This window comes from Pipistrellus kuhlii, unplaced genomic scaffold (genome assembly GCF_014108245.1).
Source record: "Pipistrellus kuhlii isolate mPipKuh1 unplaced genomic scaffold, mPipKuh1.p scaffold_m20_p_12, whole genome shotgun sequence".
NCBI classification, from domain to species: Eukaryota; Metazoa; Chordata; class Mammalia; order Chiroptera; family Vespertilionidae; genus Pipistrellus; species Pipistrellus kuhlii.
Genome location: NW_023425427.1, coordinates 47,683,854 through 47,700,564, shown reverse-complemented (window position 1 = coordinate 47,700,564; position 16,711 = coordinate 47,683,854). Strand labels below are relative to the sequence as shown.

Here is a 16,711-nt window from a genome sequence, read left to right as displayed (position 1 = left end):
AGGAAACGATTGTATGTCTAATTACTGGATAATTGTGTAATCATTGAAAATTTGTGAGTGGAAAAGCATGAAAAAAAAACACTTACTGATGGAATTCCCCTGGCAGGCAAAGGTTTTATTATTTACACAGCATGGTCACAACTCGGTATTTAAAAAGACAAGTGATATGTATTGTAACTGATTAAGCTTTTGAAAATCTGAGCCACAGTTATAATTGAGATGTCCGTGAAATGGCCTGGGATATAACTTACAAAGCTTTTTATAGAGGAAAAATTCTAAGCATATCTCCTCCCCTCCCCCCGAGGTCTGCCTCGTTTCCGTTCCGTTTCCACAAAAGACGCATTTCGCTGTTACTCAAAAAAGCAGAAGTCAGGCTGCGAAAATCTTAAAGAAAACCATACACGTTGGCATGGAGCGCTCAGATGCTGCTCAGAGTTCACACCGAACGCGCAGCGTAAACGCGGGCTCCGACTCTGGCCTTTTCAGTCCCCCCCAGACCACGTGACCCCGAGGCCCTGCGGGCGCCGACCCCGCGCAGCCCCCGCCCCGCCCTGCGCGCCCCCTCCCCCACCCCTACGTCCGCTCTCGGCGAGTCCGGCGGCCGCGCAGGCGCAGTCGCTGCGGCGGCCGCTCCTAGCCCGAGGGATCCTGGGACTCGCTAGGCCTTTCCGGAAGGGGCGGCTGGGCGGTGGCGCGGCGGCGCGGCGGCGGGGCTCGGCCGGTGTTCCAGGCCCGTGTTCCAGGCCCTTCCTCCCTGAGTGGCCCGGAGCCGCGGCGGCGACGCCCCGGTGACAGCGGCGGACGCGACGGGCCGGGCGGTCCGCGGAGGTGCCGGGCGGGCCGCACCGCCCCGGGAGCCCGCAGCTGCAGGACGTGGAGGCGCCTCCCCTTCGCCCGGAGCGGAAGCGCTGCAGGGAGAGCCGCCGCGCAGGCCGCCGGACCAGGCGAACCCGCTGACTGCGCTGCCTTCGGAGGATGAATCATCTGCATAACAGTCTGATCTGAGGCCCGGGGCCCGCTGTGGTCCTGCTGCGCCGCCGTTGTAAGTGGAGGACCTCCCGCCCGGCGTGCCTGCGGGGGGCCGCGGGGGGCCGCGGGGGACGGCTTGCCCTTGACGCGGAGAGCGAGCTGTCCCGCTCCCTTTGGAAAACATCTTTGTTTCCTTGAAAGCATTCCGGTTTCCATCCCGTTCTCCGTTCACCGGCGCGCATCTTCGTGCCAGAGGCTTTTTCCATGAAAGTGTCTCTGGGTAACGGAGAGATGGGCGTCTCCGCCCATTTGCAGCCCTGCAAGGCAGGAACCACACGGATTTTCACCAGCAACACCCACAGCTCAGTGGTGTTGCAAGGCTTCGATCAGCTCAGAATAGAAGGATTGCTTTGTGATGTGACTCTGGTGCCCGGTGACGGGGAGGAGGTCTTCCGCGTTCACAGAGCCATGATGGCGTCTGCTAGCGATTATTTCAAGGCCATGTTCACCGGGGGGATGAAGGAACAAGATTTAATGTGCATCAAGCTTCACGGGGTGAACAAGGTCGGCCTGAAGAAGATAATTGACTTTATTTATACGGCAAAGCTTTCTCTTAACATGGACAGTCTCCAGGACACACTCGAAGCTGCCAGCTTTTTGCAAATTTTGCCCGTTTTGGACTTCTGTAAAGTGTTTCTTATTTCGGGAGTCTCTTTGGATAACTGTGTTGAGGTTGGGAGAATAGCTAACACCTATAATCTTATAGAAGTGGACAAATATGTCAATAATTTCATCCTGAAGAATTTCACTGCGTTACTGAGTACCGGAGAGTTCCTGAAACTCCCTTTCGAACGCCTTGCCTTTGTGCTTTCCAGTAATAGTTTGAAGCACTGTACTGAACTTGAGCTGTTCAAGGCTGCCTGTCGCTGGCTAAGATTGGAAGATCCTCGGATGGACTATGCTGCAAAATTAATGAAGAATATTCGATTTCCACTAATGACCCCGCAGGACCTCATCAATTACGTGCAGACAGTAGACTTCATGAGAACAGACAACACCTGTGTGAATTTGCTTTTGGAAGCTAGCAATTACCAAATGATGCCGTACATGCAGCCAGTGATGCAGTCAGATAGAACGGCCATTCGATCGGACTCGACGCACTTGGTTACCTTAGGAGGCGTTTTGAGGCAGCAGCTGGTTGTCAGCAAAGAATTGCGGATGTACGATGAAAGGTCACAAGAGTGGAGGTCTTTAGCCCCCATGGATGCTCCCCGTTACCAGCATGGCATTGCTGTCATTGGAAACTTCCTTTACGTAGTTGGCGGTCAAAGTAATTACGATACGAAAGGAAAGACTGCTGTCGATACAGTTTTCAGGTTTGATCCTCGGTATAATAAGTGGATGCAGGTTGCATCACTAAATGAAAAGCGCACGTTCTTCCACTTGAGTGCCCTCAAAGGACATTTGTATGCCGTTGGTGGGCGAAGTGCAGCTGGTGAACTGGCCACAGTGGAATGCTACAATCCAAGAATGAACGAGTGGAGCTATGTTGCAAAAATGAGTGAACCCCACTACGGCCACGCAGGAACGGTATATGGAGGCTTGATGTATATTTCAGGAGGAATTACTCATGACACCTTCCAAAATGAGCTCATGTGCTTTGACCCCGATACAGACAAATGGACACAGAAAGCTCCAATGACTACAGTCAGGGGTCTGCATTGCATGTGTACAGTTGGAGACAAACTCTATGTCATTGGTGGCAATCACTTCAGAGGAACAAGTGATTATGATGATGTCCTAAGCTGTGAATACTATTCACCAACCCTTGACCAGTGGACACCGATTGCTGCCATGTTAAGAGGTCAAAGTGATGTTGGAGTTGCTGTCTTTGAAAATAAAATCTATGTTGTAGGTGGATATTCTTGGAATAATCGTTGTATGGTAGAAATTGTCCAGAAATATGACCCAGAAAAGGATGAGTGGCATAAAGTTTTTGATCTTCCAGAGTCACTTGGTGGCATTCGAGCTTGTACTCTCACGGTTTTTCCACCTGAAGAAAATACTGGGTCACCTTCTAGAGAATCACCTCTTTCAGCACCTTCAGATCATTCCTAGGACAAAGGTGTTATAACTTTGCGGTGCATGATCTCATCCTCTTCACTTATAACTCCCAGTGATTGGTCAAGTTATTAGAAAGGTAACTGATGCTGTTTGTATTGTTTGGCTTAATAGGTTTATCAAATGGTTAAATGCATTCTGAAAATATTCAACATAGCCAGCTGTTTTAACACACAAAAAGATAAGGTAATAAATGTTAGAGGTTTTTTGTGGTGTATGTTAGATTGTAGGGTAATTGTAGTAAATGTGTAGTAATGTTTATCATGCTTCAAAGTTGAAAGTTTTCATCTTTTATTACAAAACATCAAAGGGTGGCTGCCAGCTCTAACCTAAAAAATAAGGAAAAGGTCACCAAGTATTATTAGCTACTTCCCTTTTTTCATAGAATTTTTGACATAGCTGCCAACTCAGTAGGTTGTGTGGATGCATTCAGAATATGTGAAGTTTCTTAGGCAGGCAGAAGAAATAAAAAACTCAGAAATATTAACTTGAAAAAAATCAGTGTCAGAGTTTATATTTCTGGAGAGAGTGAGAAAAAGAGAAAATGCACACAAATTCACACATACATACAATACATATGTGCATGAGATACACACACACACACGCACATAATCTCATTTTTAAATTGGCACTTCAAGTAGAGATTAATTGCTTTTAAATTTAAATTCTGTTTGCAGCTAGAATTGGAATTCAGTACCAGAGTATAAATAAATGTCTATATAGTCATGCTGACTGAATTGAAATAGATAAGTACTGTAACATTGAATTGACAACCAAGTTTAGCATTTGACTAAGTTGTTCCTGCAGATGAAACTTAATACTTTTTCTGCTTGTATATTATTGTTGTTTTTTTGTAGAGTTAGTTGCTTTTCTACAGATTACTTAGCAGAGCTCAGGTTTCAGAGCATTGCTTTTACTCAGTAAATTTAGGCTCTGCTCCTTTCTCCCTTTTTGCTCAGTAAAACATATGATTATAAAAGCAAAGAAAGAAACATGCTGATGAACAAAGCTATAGGATTTTAAATTCAGTCTCCCAATTTAGTCCTTCTAACAAGATTATTTGATTTGGGGTGGCTGCCCTGGTGCTGCTCCCATGCATCCTGAGCTTTGTGTGGTCTGCCTCAAGCCATGATCTGAGTAAGCAACTCTGTTCTGCATCAGATCAGAAAACGTCCTTTTGGCTATGTCTACAGGACAGGACGAACTTCAGCTTCCCTAAGGAGCCAGCTACAGAAAGCGTAGGACACTGCTATCTCTTGGAGGCTGTACTAAAGTAGATCTCCAGGCTCTTCAATACCAAGGCATCCCTATTGGTTGAGAACTATCTTGGGAGATCTTAATGGGACCTTATCAGCAAATGGAATCACAGGAGTCCTTTTAGTGAGTAATTCCTTTTTTTAGAATATGTTTTTAATTGATTTTAGTGAGAGAGAGAGAGAGGGAGGAAGGGAGAGAGAAAGAGAAACGTTGGCCACCGCCTCCTCCATGCCCCCTACCAGGAATTGAGCCCACAAACTGGGCATGTGCCCTGACCAGGAATCAAACAGATGACCTCTTAGTTCATGGGATGATGCTCAACCAACTGAGCCACACTGGCCAGGGCTGTCATGAGTAATTCTGAAGTACTTTCCTGGAATGTCTACCTGAAGAAAAAATTTATATATATACACTTAACATACACATATATGTATATGTATATCCCTATATTTAGGAAATTGTCGTAGTGTAAGTCAGGAATATCCTTCTTATTATTGACAAATACCATAATAAAACTCAGGAACCAAGACAAAAGGAATTGGCTTCCATGGATCAGAACTTCACTGCCCATACAAGTGTTGATTCATTTCAATGCTTTTCATGATTTCTGCATTGGCAGAAGTTTTCATACTTCAATGTTTTTTTAATGTCTCAGTTTTTTATTACTAAAAATAACACATTTGCATATATTTAGAAAATAGAAAACGTAGAAATTGCTGTGCATAGAAATTAGCCTTGTGTATAGAATAAGCAAGAAATGGCATCCCAGTTATTTCCTTGATTATTAATGAGGTTAAGTATTTGTTTCCTTTGATCAGATGTTCTTGTCCTTTGCCTTTGTAGTACCTATTGGGGTTGCCTTTTTTTCATATCAAGTTATATGACCTCTTTATATAATAAATTTAATTTAACTGGCATTTGTTTGCATTGATTTTTTCCCCCTCAGTATTGTAACCGAACAAACAATGGGTTTGGCCTGTCTGTCACTACTTGAACCAATTAAGCAGAGACAGACTTGAGTCATATATGGGTTTTTATTCCAATAATGCTCTCCCCTCCCCACAAATCAGCTACTTATATTGGGTAGAGGAAAAGTAGGCAAGATAATGGTAATAGGTTACAGGCAATGGGGATTGGTGGGATCACAGAGGGTGGGTGCCTCTGGGACCAAATTGCCTCAGCAACAAGGTAGTTAATCTAGGTAGTTCTCAGAAAAGGAGGATGGACTGCATTCCGATATTAGCTCCCATGTTCCAGAGTGACAATTCTCAACCATAATGTGCCTTTTCTAATCAACGCAAAAAAATCCTGGTTAGCAGAGTATGATTAATATTTCTCATAGCTAGTCCCCATTATTGTATTTCTACCCCTAACAGTATTACAGTTTTGCAAAGGCAGGGCCATTCAATTAATTTTTTAGATCAAATTTGTCTTTTTCTTTGCATTTTGACCTTTTGGAGATAATGTTCCTGTTTTTTTTTCACAAAGCACTGATGTCAAATTCCTTGCCCTTTATCCTATTTCTTTGCCAGTGCCAATCCTTAACATGCTAAAGTGGCATTAACTGCTTGTGTCCTGTTTAATAGTTTTCCTTTCTGGTTGAAATGAGTAATTTTTATAAAAACCTTTATTTTAATAAGAATATTAATATTTCTTTACAGCAGATATTTCCCCATCATTTTTTAGTATATGTATTAACATATAGCTTATTTTTGTAATGTAGTGAGATTAGTTTTTCTTTTGTCATTTAAAAAATGCTTTCTTAACTTTTCCCCATGATTAGGTGGTATAATTATCCTAGTATTTATGGATATCACTCTTTTTTTTTTAAATAATATATTTTATTGCCTTTTCACAGGAAGAGAGAGGGATAGATAGTTAGAAACATCGATGAGAGAATCATCGATCAGTTGCCTCTTGCACACCCCCTACTGGGGATGTGCCCGCAACCAAGGTACATGCCCTTGACCGGAATTGAACCCAGGACCCTTCAGTCCCCAGGCTGACGCTCTACCCACTGAGCCAAACCGGTTTCAGCATGGATATCACTCTTTTTAAAAATATATATATTTTATTGATTTTTTAAAAATATATTTTATTGATTTTTTACAGAGATGAAGAGAGAGGGATAGAGAGTTAGAAACATCGATGAGAGAGAATCATCGATCAGCTACCTCTTGCACACCCCCTACTGGGGATGTGCCCGAAACCAAGGTATATGCCCTTGCCCAGAATTAAACCTGGGACCTTTCGGTCTACAGGCTGACGCTCTATCCACTGAGCTAAACCGGTTTTGGCTTATTGATTTTTTTTAGAGAGAGGAAGGGAGAGGGAGAGAGAGTTAGAAACATTGATGAGAGAGAAACATCGATCAGCTACCTCCTGCATATCCCCCACTGGGGATGTGCCCGAAACCAAGGCACCTGCCTTTAACTGGAATCAAACTTGGGACCCTTGAGTCCACTGGCCAACACTCTATCCACTGAGCCAAACCGGCCAGGGCTGGATATGACACTACTAGACTTCTGATATAAAATTTAATGTATGTTTTTTTAAGGTGCTCAGTTTTTTATTGTAGTAAACATAACATTTGTCCGTTTAACCATGTTTAATTGGAAACTTTAGTGGCATTACGTCCATTCACATTGCTGTACATCCATCATCATGATGTTTTTTTGGAAAGAATGAATGAATATGAGATTGTAAAGGACCTTGTAAGCCATCTTAATGAGTATGACCTATATATTCTCTAGGCCAGTGGTTGGCAAACTCATTACTCAACAAAGACAAATATCAACAGTACAACGATTGAAATTTCTTTTGAGAGCCAAATTTTTTAAACTTCTTCTAATGCCACTTTTTCAAAATAGACTTGCCCAGGCCATGGTATTTTGTGGAAGAGCCACACTCAAGGGGCCAAAGAGCCACACCGCAGTTTGCCTACCATGGCTCTAGGCAATGAAAAAAAAATTAAAGGTACATGTAATGGGCATAAGAGAGGAAAAGCAATCAAAAAGGATTTGGAAGACAAAATTTACAATAATGATTCTCAACCCTGACTACACATTAGAAAATTTTAAAATCAATCATGCCTGGGTCACATTTCACACCAAGTCAATCAGAACCTTTGGGAAATAAGACTAAAAACATACCAGGTGATTCTGATGTGCAGCTAAGGCTAAGAGCAGTGACTGCACTAGAGCCAAGATTCTGCTTAAAATATCTCCAGACCATCAGCATCACCTGGAAGCTTACTGTATGTTTTCAAGTTGTTATCTATATTCCAACACCACTTTCTGAATAATCTTCCCTTTCTCACTTAGACCAGTATAAGAAGAATTTTTGTGTGTTTGAGCCAAACTGTCGACAAATGCCTGGAAGTAAAATCTCAATACTGAGATAAAGGAGAATGGCGGTTTTGCACCTTGTTTTATACATTACAATTAAAGGAGGAGACGTGAGTGGGTTACATAAGATACATTAGGGAGGTGGGAGAAAGCAAAATGAAACCTTGGGGATTGGATAAAAAATAAAACGATAATGAAGTGGGGTGAAGCTTCGTGGAGCCATTCTCTTGCTCAGCGGTCACCTCCTGCACATCCCAAGACACCTGGCTGCCTTGGGCTTTGTCCAGTGGCAGAGGCCTCTCCAGGGACCAGGGGGAGACAGGGAAGTAAGTCTTGAGACTCTTGGTTTAGATTCTAAACTGTGGTGATGAAGTTCCCCACAGACCAGAACATCCTCAGCCCTGAGCTTCCCATGCACCAGTGATGTTGGCTTTGAGCAGGCAGGAACTCCCTGATAGGCCTCAGAACGCGTGAGCCCCCTATCCGGTTCCTGGGATTGCTTCCCGGTGAGCAGGGAGCAATAATGTTGCAGAGGAGTGTGCGCAGTTCTGGAAGCCAGAGGTCCGAAATCCAGAGGCTCTAGGAGGGACCCAAAACGGCTCAGCCAGGGTTTACAATAAGCTACATCTAACAGGTCAGAGGTCACAATCAGTTGGCTGTGGCTGACATCTCAGAAGCATCGGACATTGACCACAGTCTCCATTTAAAGTCTGACCTTCATCTGGCTTCTATGCCACCATCTGCTTTCCTGATCCTCCTCTTTCCTTTGTTATCCATCCCCTCCCATTTTAGGGACGATTGGTGTTCCTCACAATTCTAAGTTAGGTGCCACATTTCATCCTCTCTGCACGTAGTCTTGACCTCCCAAATTGTTCCAAATGTCATTTCTGTGATTATAACTGGCATATGTATGTCCTTAGAATCATGTCTCCAAACATGAGACCCATATTTCTACTGGCTACCCTAGAATACCTCCACTGACTATGTCGAAAATTGAATATATATATATATATATATATCAATACTTAGCCTTTCTTGCCCTTAGGCCCTGGTTTCTGTGTTCCCTGTCTATGTGAAAGGGCTCCGTCATTCTTCCACTCAAGGAAGACATGGACTTTATCCTTGAGTCCTCAAGTATGCAAATGACAAAGCAAATAAGGCAGAGTCCAGTTTTTAATGAGCTGATTTGCTAAAGATGTCTTCATTCCTACTGCTTTAGTTCAGGTTTCGTTAACAAAATACCACAGAGTGGGTAGCTTATCAATAACAAATTCATTGTTCACAGATTTAAGGTCATGGCTTCAGCATGGTCAGAGGGCCTTCTGCATTGCAGACTTCTTATATTCTCCCAAGCGGGAAGGGAGTTGGGATCCTCGGGAGCCTTTTTTTAATATGGGCAGTAACCCCATTTATGAGGACTGGGCCCTCACAATTTAAGCACTTTCCGGAGGTCCCACCTACATCACATTTATGCAGTTACAGATTTAGGTTAAAGCTGTTTCCTTTTGTTTGAGAAGGCTAGGCTTGGATTGAAACCACTAAAAGTCCTTTGGGAAGTTTGATTTAATTCAAAATACAAAAGATTCGAATTGATGATTTTGTCTAAATTGTCTGTTCTCATTGTCAAATGCTAAACAGAAAAACTTTACAATATCTAGATAAATATCTAGCAGCTGGTGAAGTTAAAAATTATTTTCTGATATGAAGGCAAATTAAAAGTTAAGTACCCCAAAGTAAATGTTAAGCAAAGAATTAAACATTTCAAAAATATTTGGTAGTTTTGAATGATTTTAAAATTACTATATCGGTAGTATTTTGAAGTAGTATATAATTTTAATATATAATTGGGTAAGTTACCGTTTATTTAAGTTAACATTGAAACACTGTTCTTGCCGGCTGGGCCCCAGGGCTATTGTCCCTGCAGGGTAATGTGCCGCTGGGTGCCAGAATAGCGCAAAATGTGGGGAGCCAGCACGTACTCACTGCTGCCTTAAGATTCATTGCTGGTACCCAAAACTCCAGTGCCTCCAACTTGCTTGAGCCCTGGGAGAGGCCAGCAACCCCGTGCCCTTAGATGAGGACTTAAAGCGAGGCCACTTGGTACCGGGTACCAGGCTCTGAGCCAAGGAACTTCCAGGCTCTTTCTTCCCTTGCCTCCTGTCTTCCCTCTGCTTCTGCCCTGACAGTGCACCTGTCTCAGCAGGCTTGGATTTCGTGGACGCATGGCACTGAAGGAAACTGGAGCTTCTGCTGCCCGCAGACCCAGAGTTCTGCCTCCTGCCACCCCCTCCAGTTCCCCAGCCGAAGATCCCCTCCACGCTATGGCTGTGCGCTGGGGAGGAGAAGAGGAGGGATGCTGGTTATTGGCTCCATCCCAGGGCGAGGTCCTCTGGTGGCCGCTCATTGTGTTTTTTTAAAAAAATATATTTTATTGATTTTTGTACAGAGAGGAAGGGAGAGAGATAGAGAGCCAGAAACATCGATGAGAGAGAAACATCGACCAGCTGCATCTTGCACACCCCCTACCGGGGATATGCCCGCAACCAATGTACATGCCCTTGACCGGAATCGAACCTGGACCTTTCAGTCCGCAGACCGACGCTCTACCACTGAGCCAAACCGGCTTCGACGTGGTGGCCGTTCATTGTTAAGACAATGGGACTGAAAACTTTTTCACCTGATACTTTGATACTTGCTCTAATCACTGAACCACACTGTCCAGGGCTGTGCGATCTATTTGATAAGTTACTAGTCTTCTTATGTTTATGCAAATAAGACCAAATTAAAACTGTTCTTAATGCAGTCTTTCTCAAAATGAGAGTAATCTTAGGGAGAAAAATTATATGCCAATTGTGGATATTGAACTCCAGTACAATGAACTGTCTTCAGAGTTTTGTTTTTAAGGTATGTCTGCATGCCACACAGAACTCGGACCTGATGACATCACTAGAGATGTTCAAACTACAGATAATCTATCAGATTGTCATTACTTGATGCCAACAAAAGCCTTATCTGGAAATCTCAAATGGCTTATAACTTGCATGTGTTTTGTTTTCTTCTGGTTTCATAAAACATATGCCTATGTCCTTATTTACCTGATTGCTGACTCACACAATATCAGCCTCACTTTAGAAGCCATCTGTATCACTGTGTCCTAAAGTCAAACTCAACAATTTGGAATTATAATTGAGCCAGAAAAATATGGACAGTCTTATCGGCTTCACCTGAAACTGCTTTCCCTTTTCTGTCCAAATGGCTCAGTCAGAAAAGGCTGATAGCTTCTCATGGAGGAAATCTTAGAATATTTCTCCAGGGAAGCCACTCTACTGGGCACCAATTCCAACATGTCATAATTACAAGAGTTTCATCAAAAGGTTGGTGAAGCTTGGGCGGCTCAACAAGGGCTGAGCCACGTATGTAGTTTACCTGTTGGAACTGCTAAAAAAGCATCTCCCCCAAATCTGAATAGGATTGTCTGCTGCCAGACAGCTCAAGGCATCTTAAATCTGCATGTTATTGCCTCCTGTTGGCCAAACACCTGAACAGCTTAGGCTATTCCCCAAACTGACAATGCTTCTGTAAACCCTACCCTTTGAAGTGTATTATCTCCACCTTGCCTTAGGACAACTTGTGTTAATAAACAGCATGGGATCCTGAGTCAAGATCCTCTGACCCCCCCAATGCCTTTCAAAATTATCTTTCGTCCTTGGACTCCTTGAATCTACACATCAGCTCCTTTCTCCAGATTGTAGCACCCCTTTGTAATGCTGGGACAAGAACCCCAGCACCACTCCTCCAAAATCATCTGGAACACTGTAAGTTAGTATTTCCCTTTATCACATGGGTTTTACATCTCACCAGATCTTTAGTTGCTCTATGCCTGCTCACTTTTGAATCATGCCTTTTCATCTTCTTTTCAAGTTTATTACCTCTCAAGTACAATAGGCATGCCAGCTTATCTAACGTGTCATCCTCTGGACATTGCCTATGTCATCTCCTGGGAACACCAGGTGGACCTGAACTTTGCGAAATCTCTCTTCCCTGCATGAAGACTCCCCTTCCCATTTGCTCCTCCTTCCTCTGTCAGACAGGAAGAACCTCTGAGCCTTGGGATAGGCAGGACTATGCCCCTTGACAGCAGAAAGTAGTTATAAGAAGATGGAGCTATTCACCCATTTATCTCCTTGTAAGATTACACGGTAAGTTCTTGAAGGGAGAGAGTAATACCACTGTGGTTAGCCAGTTATTAATAACAGGAAAAAAGCAAAGGGAAGATCAGATACTATAGGCTTGTCAGTTGGGCAGATCCACTAGGAAGCTGCAACATTGCATTCTCCAGGGAGCCACTGGCCTACTCCCTGCAAAACACCGGGGGAAGGGATCCAACAAAGGAAGACAGATGCATGCCCAGGGGTGACCTAGGGAAGATGCTTGTGTCAGTCACTTCGGGGGACAGATCATTGGCCAAAATGAGCATGGCCACTGCAAGCACACAAACATTTGGGAATACATAATCTTCTAAACAGAGGAGTCCTCTCTCTTGTTGCTCTTGTGCTCTTGGCTTCCTTGCATTTCCCCTGTTTCCTCCATAGCCATGTGGCCATGTGGACTCCACCTGCCATGGACTGATGGACTGCAGTGGGGAGCACAGATTATACTAGCCCGATTGGACTCTGCTCTAACATGGAAAGGAAACTCTGGACACTGACTCTGATTCTAGTCCTATTGAAACCCTCACTACACTTCTATGACTGGGTAAAGGGAAATGGAGCTTTGGAAACTCAGGTGTAATTCCATGGAAATACAGCTTGCTACAATATCACATCTTCCTGTGTGAGTCTCTTTTTCTTGGAATATTGCTATCAACTGGAGAAGATGAGGATTTTTCTTTTCTGTTAATATATCCATGTCTATATACAGTATTCATTTAATAATTCTGATACCCGGCACAATTTCCCCTTCCCTTCCGCTTTCTGGATCGCATTCCTTCACTCCCATGTCTTTCCCTTTCACCCCAAGTAGAAATCCCCAACGTGCTTCCCTCATTCACTCCTCACTATGCTGTCCCTGCCCATTCATGCATCTGCTTCCTTTTTCATTAAGGTTTCTGGTTGTCAATTTTTCCTTAAGAGTACAAAGCCACCAATTGAAAGCAGAAGTTCAGTGAAAGTTCCGGGCTTTAGGGAAACTCTCATATGAAAGGATTTTTCCCCTCCCTGAGAAAAATTTTGGAAAGGGAATGTCCCTGTTGCAATGATGTAATAGTAGCTGTAGCAAAAAGGAAATAGAAAGTAGGATCCATTTCACTCTGTGAACTATTTAAAATATTTACATAAGAAGGGTGCCACCTACTGGCCAAAATGGACAAAGGCTGAAACAAAGTCTAGAGATCCCGGCAGGGTACATGCCCTGCAGGAGTCTGTCCTTGCAGATTTATCTCTAGGGTTTCAAAAAAGGCTCTTGCTTGGAAAGAGCTGATCCTCATCCCGAAAGAAGCCCGCTTTCTTATATTTTATATATTAAAAAATATATACATATATATTTGAGAGACAGAGAGGTAGGGAGAGGGATAGAGGGATAGAAACATCAATTGGCTGCCTCCAGCATGTGCCCCACTGGGGACTGAGCCTGCAACCAGGGCATGTACCCTGCCTGGGAATCAAACTGGTGATCTATTGGTTCATGCTCAACCACTGACCCACACCAGCCTGGAGAAATACATACTTTATTTTTTAGATCAATTTTAGGTTTACAGGAAAACTGAGAAGGTGTAGAAATTTCCTACATTCTCACTGCCCCAACAAATGCATAGCATACTCAAAATTGCACCTATTTTTTTTTGGTCAAATTAGCAAAAAATATACTTTTTTGGTTAGAAATAGAAGCCCAGAGAGAGGTTTTGAGTCACACACACACACACACACACACACACACACAAAGACCTACAGTAGCAGATGGAGAGTTTGGCATGATAATACAAATTGCTTAAACTTCCCTAATAAAAGATTTGGTTTTAAACACATTTTCATAGATACCAATATTGATATTAATATTGCCACCTCTAATTACTTTTCTCCATTGTATTTTCCTTCCCTCCCTCCCTCCCTCCCTCCCTCCCTTTCTCCCTCCCTCCCTTCCTTTCTTTCTTCCTTCCTTCCTTTTGCTTCAAAAAGCTTTGTTTCATTTGATCTAATGCATGGGAGAGGGCTTCAGGGTGGTTAAAAGAATGGCTAGTAGTTTTGGGGAGAGGCTCAGGTAAAAGCCACACCCCAGGGGAATGCAGAGGACCCCTCAGAGCCTCTGGGTTCCCTCCTAAGGCTCCTACTTGTGCTTGGGGGTGAGCCTTTGGAAGAGATACTCACCCAGCCCAGCCCAACCCCGGGGGCCAGAGCCTGAGGAGATGAATCAGGTGTAGCCCATCTCACTAGAGTTTCCCCTCCTCACCCGGAAGTGGTTCTGCAGGAAGTCTCAGAGATGAGGTCTGCACAGGGAGAGCCAGGGCCTGCAGCTCCCCAAGGGCCTGGGTCAGGCTCCTCTCCAAGGCCAGGACGGCTGCCATGGTCCTGAGTTTTGCCCACTCACCTTGGGAGGCTTCAGCGCGTCCCGGAAGGGAATGCGACCACCACGCTGGCTTTGCAGCTTTAAGAGATGCTCAGCGCCCTCGGGCTTCTCCGCTAACTCGCCCTCGAGAGCCACATCGTCAAGGTTGAAATAGATGCCCAGAGAGAGGTAGGTGTGGGGGGCCTGCAGTTGTGGGTTGGCCGCAGCCTCCACGTCGGTGGAATAATTCTGACAAATTTAGGAGGGCAGGGTTGTTCAGGTAGAAAAACCCGGTGTGTGGGCTGATCGGAAGTGGTTCTGAAGGTGGTGATGGGAAGGTGGCCTGAGGCTGGAAGAAGGGGTGTCCCCGGGTCTGTCCCATCCAAACACTGTGGAAGAAGAGACAGATCCTGGGCAGCCGAAGGCACTCCCATTGTGTTCTCTTGCTCTGCTTTTGCCAGTCTTTTCTTTTACTGTTGAAGTATTAAGTATTATTTGATTTTAGGATTTTCTCCCAATGAAAAGTAATAATGGTGATTGATGTATGTTCTCATTAAGAATGATGACACAATAATAGAAACTGTCCAGTGAACATACACTTCCAATGAATGGTTTCTGTGAGAGAAACTGGTATGTAGAACTTAGAAAGTTACTGATGGGAAAGGTGGGTGAGCAGATAGCAGAACTTAAGGATTCTTGGAGAAAATAGGAACCAAAGAGCCCAACCTCTTCACCCCAAGTTTAAATTATTAAAATTTGATTAATTGTCTTAGTGTGGTGCTTGATACAACGCAAATCAGCCAGGGATAACAACAAGAACAATATTGTTAATGAAATAAAAATATATCTTTCTTTTGTTTAAATTAGGTTGTTTATATAAAAATGGCAATTAAATATGTAAACTCTGGAGTAAAAAGATGAATAAATATGTGGATCTAAAAACATAAATTTCACACTATTAGAATCACTATTGTGACATAGAATATTTTGCTTCATTTATATATTTGTTTCTTTGTTCGTAAAGGGGCATGGCATGACAAAAATATTCTTTTTTAAATTTCCAATTCCCTGCCTTCTTCCCAGCTGGAGATTATGGAAGACAGCCCAATACCCAGTTTTGAAACCACTATTTGACTTATATCCAGTAGATGGCAGTATAACACCAAACGTTCATATCTTTTAACAAAATGTTTTTATTGATTTCAGAAAGAGGGAGAGTGGGAGAGAGAGGGGAAAGAGAGGAGAGAGAGAGAGAGAGAGAGAGAGAGAGAGAGAGAGAGAGAGAGAGAGAGAGAGAGAGAGAGAGAGAGAGACATCAGTGATGAGAGAGAATCATTAATCGGCTGCCTCCTGCACACTCTCTGCTGGTGATAGAGCTTGCAACCCGGGCAGTGCCCTGACCAGGAATCGAACCTTGACCTCCTGGTTCAGGGGTTGACACTCAATAGTAAGGCAACAAATCAATGTGCCTCTCACATCAATGTTTTTCTCTCTCTCCCTTTCTCCCTCCATTCCATTCTTTCTAAAAATCAATGGGGAAAATATCCTCTGGTGAGGATTATAAAAATAAGAAAAACAGCAAGAATAAGAAGAATTGGAAAATATGATTTAAAAGAGTAAATTACTGGCATACCTCAATGTAGGGTTGGAGGGATGAGAAGAGATTAAACCAAAAAACATATACTTATATCCATAGCCATGAACATGGTCAATAGGGCAGTGAAAACCTAAGAGGGTAGGTAGGGCTGGGAGGATCAGGGAATGGGGAGAAAATGGGAAATATCTGTAATACCATTAACATAATGAAACAATTTAAAATTGAAAAAAAGAGTAAATCAGTGGTTAAGTCTCTGGGCACTATAATTCAGAATAGGAAAAGTAATTTCTTTAAAATATTTATAAATAATTCACAAAAATTTTTACATATTAGACTACAAAGAAAGGATCAATAATTTCTCCAGAGAAAAAATACTAGAAGTTGTATGCTCAGATAACAAAGCCCGAATTTTTTTAAAAAAATATATTTTATTGATGTTTTACAGAGAGGAAGGGAGAGAGATAGAGAGCTAGAAACGTCGATGGGAGAGAAACATCAACCAGCTGCCTCTTGCACACCCCCTACCGGGGATGTGCCCGCAACCAATGTACATGCCCTTTGACCGGAATCGAACCCGGGACCTTTCAGTCGGCAGACCGACACTCTACCACTGAGCCAAACCGGCTTCGGCAAAGCCCGAATTTTTTTTTGAACAAATTTTAAACCAATTATTTAGACATTTTAAAACATACTGATAAATTATAATCAGGTCAGAGAGAAAAAAAATACAATGACAAATTTAGTAAGTAATTGGAAATTAAAATACTATTCTTAAAATTTGCAGAAGTAGTCAAAGTTACACGCTGAAGTAAACTTATGGGTTTATCAAACAGAGGACTTGAAAATAGAATGTCCTCACACATTAAAGTCAATTAATTCT

The 16,711-nt window shown here is 43.1% G+C and overlaps 1 protein-coding gene across 1 annotated transcript; it reads left to right on the top strand.

Moving 5' to 3' along the window:
- Positions 1–1,233: 1,233 nt before the first annotated feature.
- KLHL9 (kelch like family member 9) lies at positions 1,234–5,264 on the top strand. The gene has a single exon (XM_036434178.2). The coding sequence runs from the start codon at positions 1,234–1,236 to the stop codon at positions 3,085–3,087; it is 1,854 nt and encodes a 617-aa protein (XP_036290071.1). The 3' UTR covers positions 3,088–5,264.
- The last annotated feature ends 11,447 nt before the right edge of the window (positions 5,265–16,711 follow it).

What these genes read in the sequence shown, in the direction of transcription:
- KLHL9 (XM_036434178.2), top strand. Translation starts at nt 1,234, where the DNA reads ATGAAAGTGTCTCTGGGTAACGGAGAGATGGGCGTCTCCGCCCATTTG.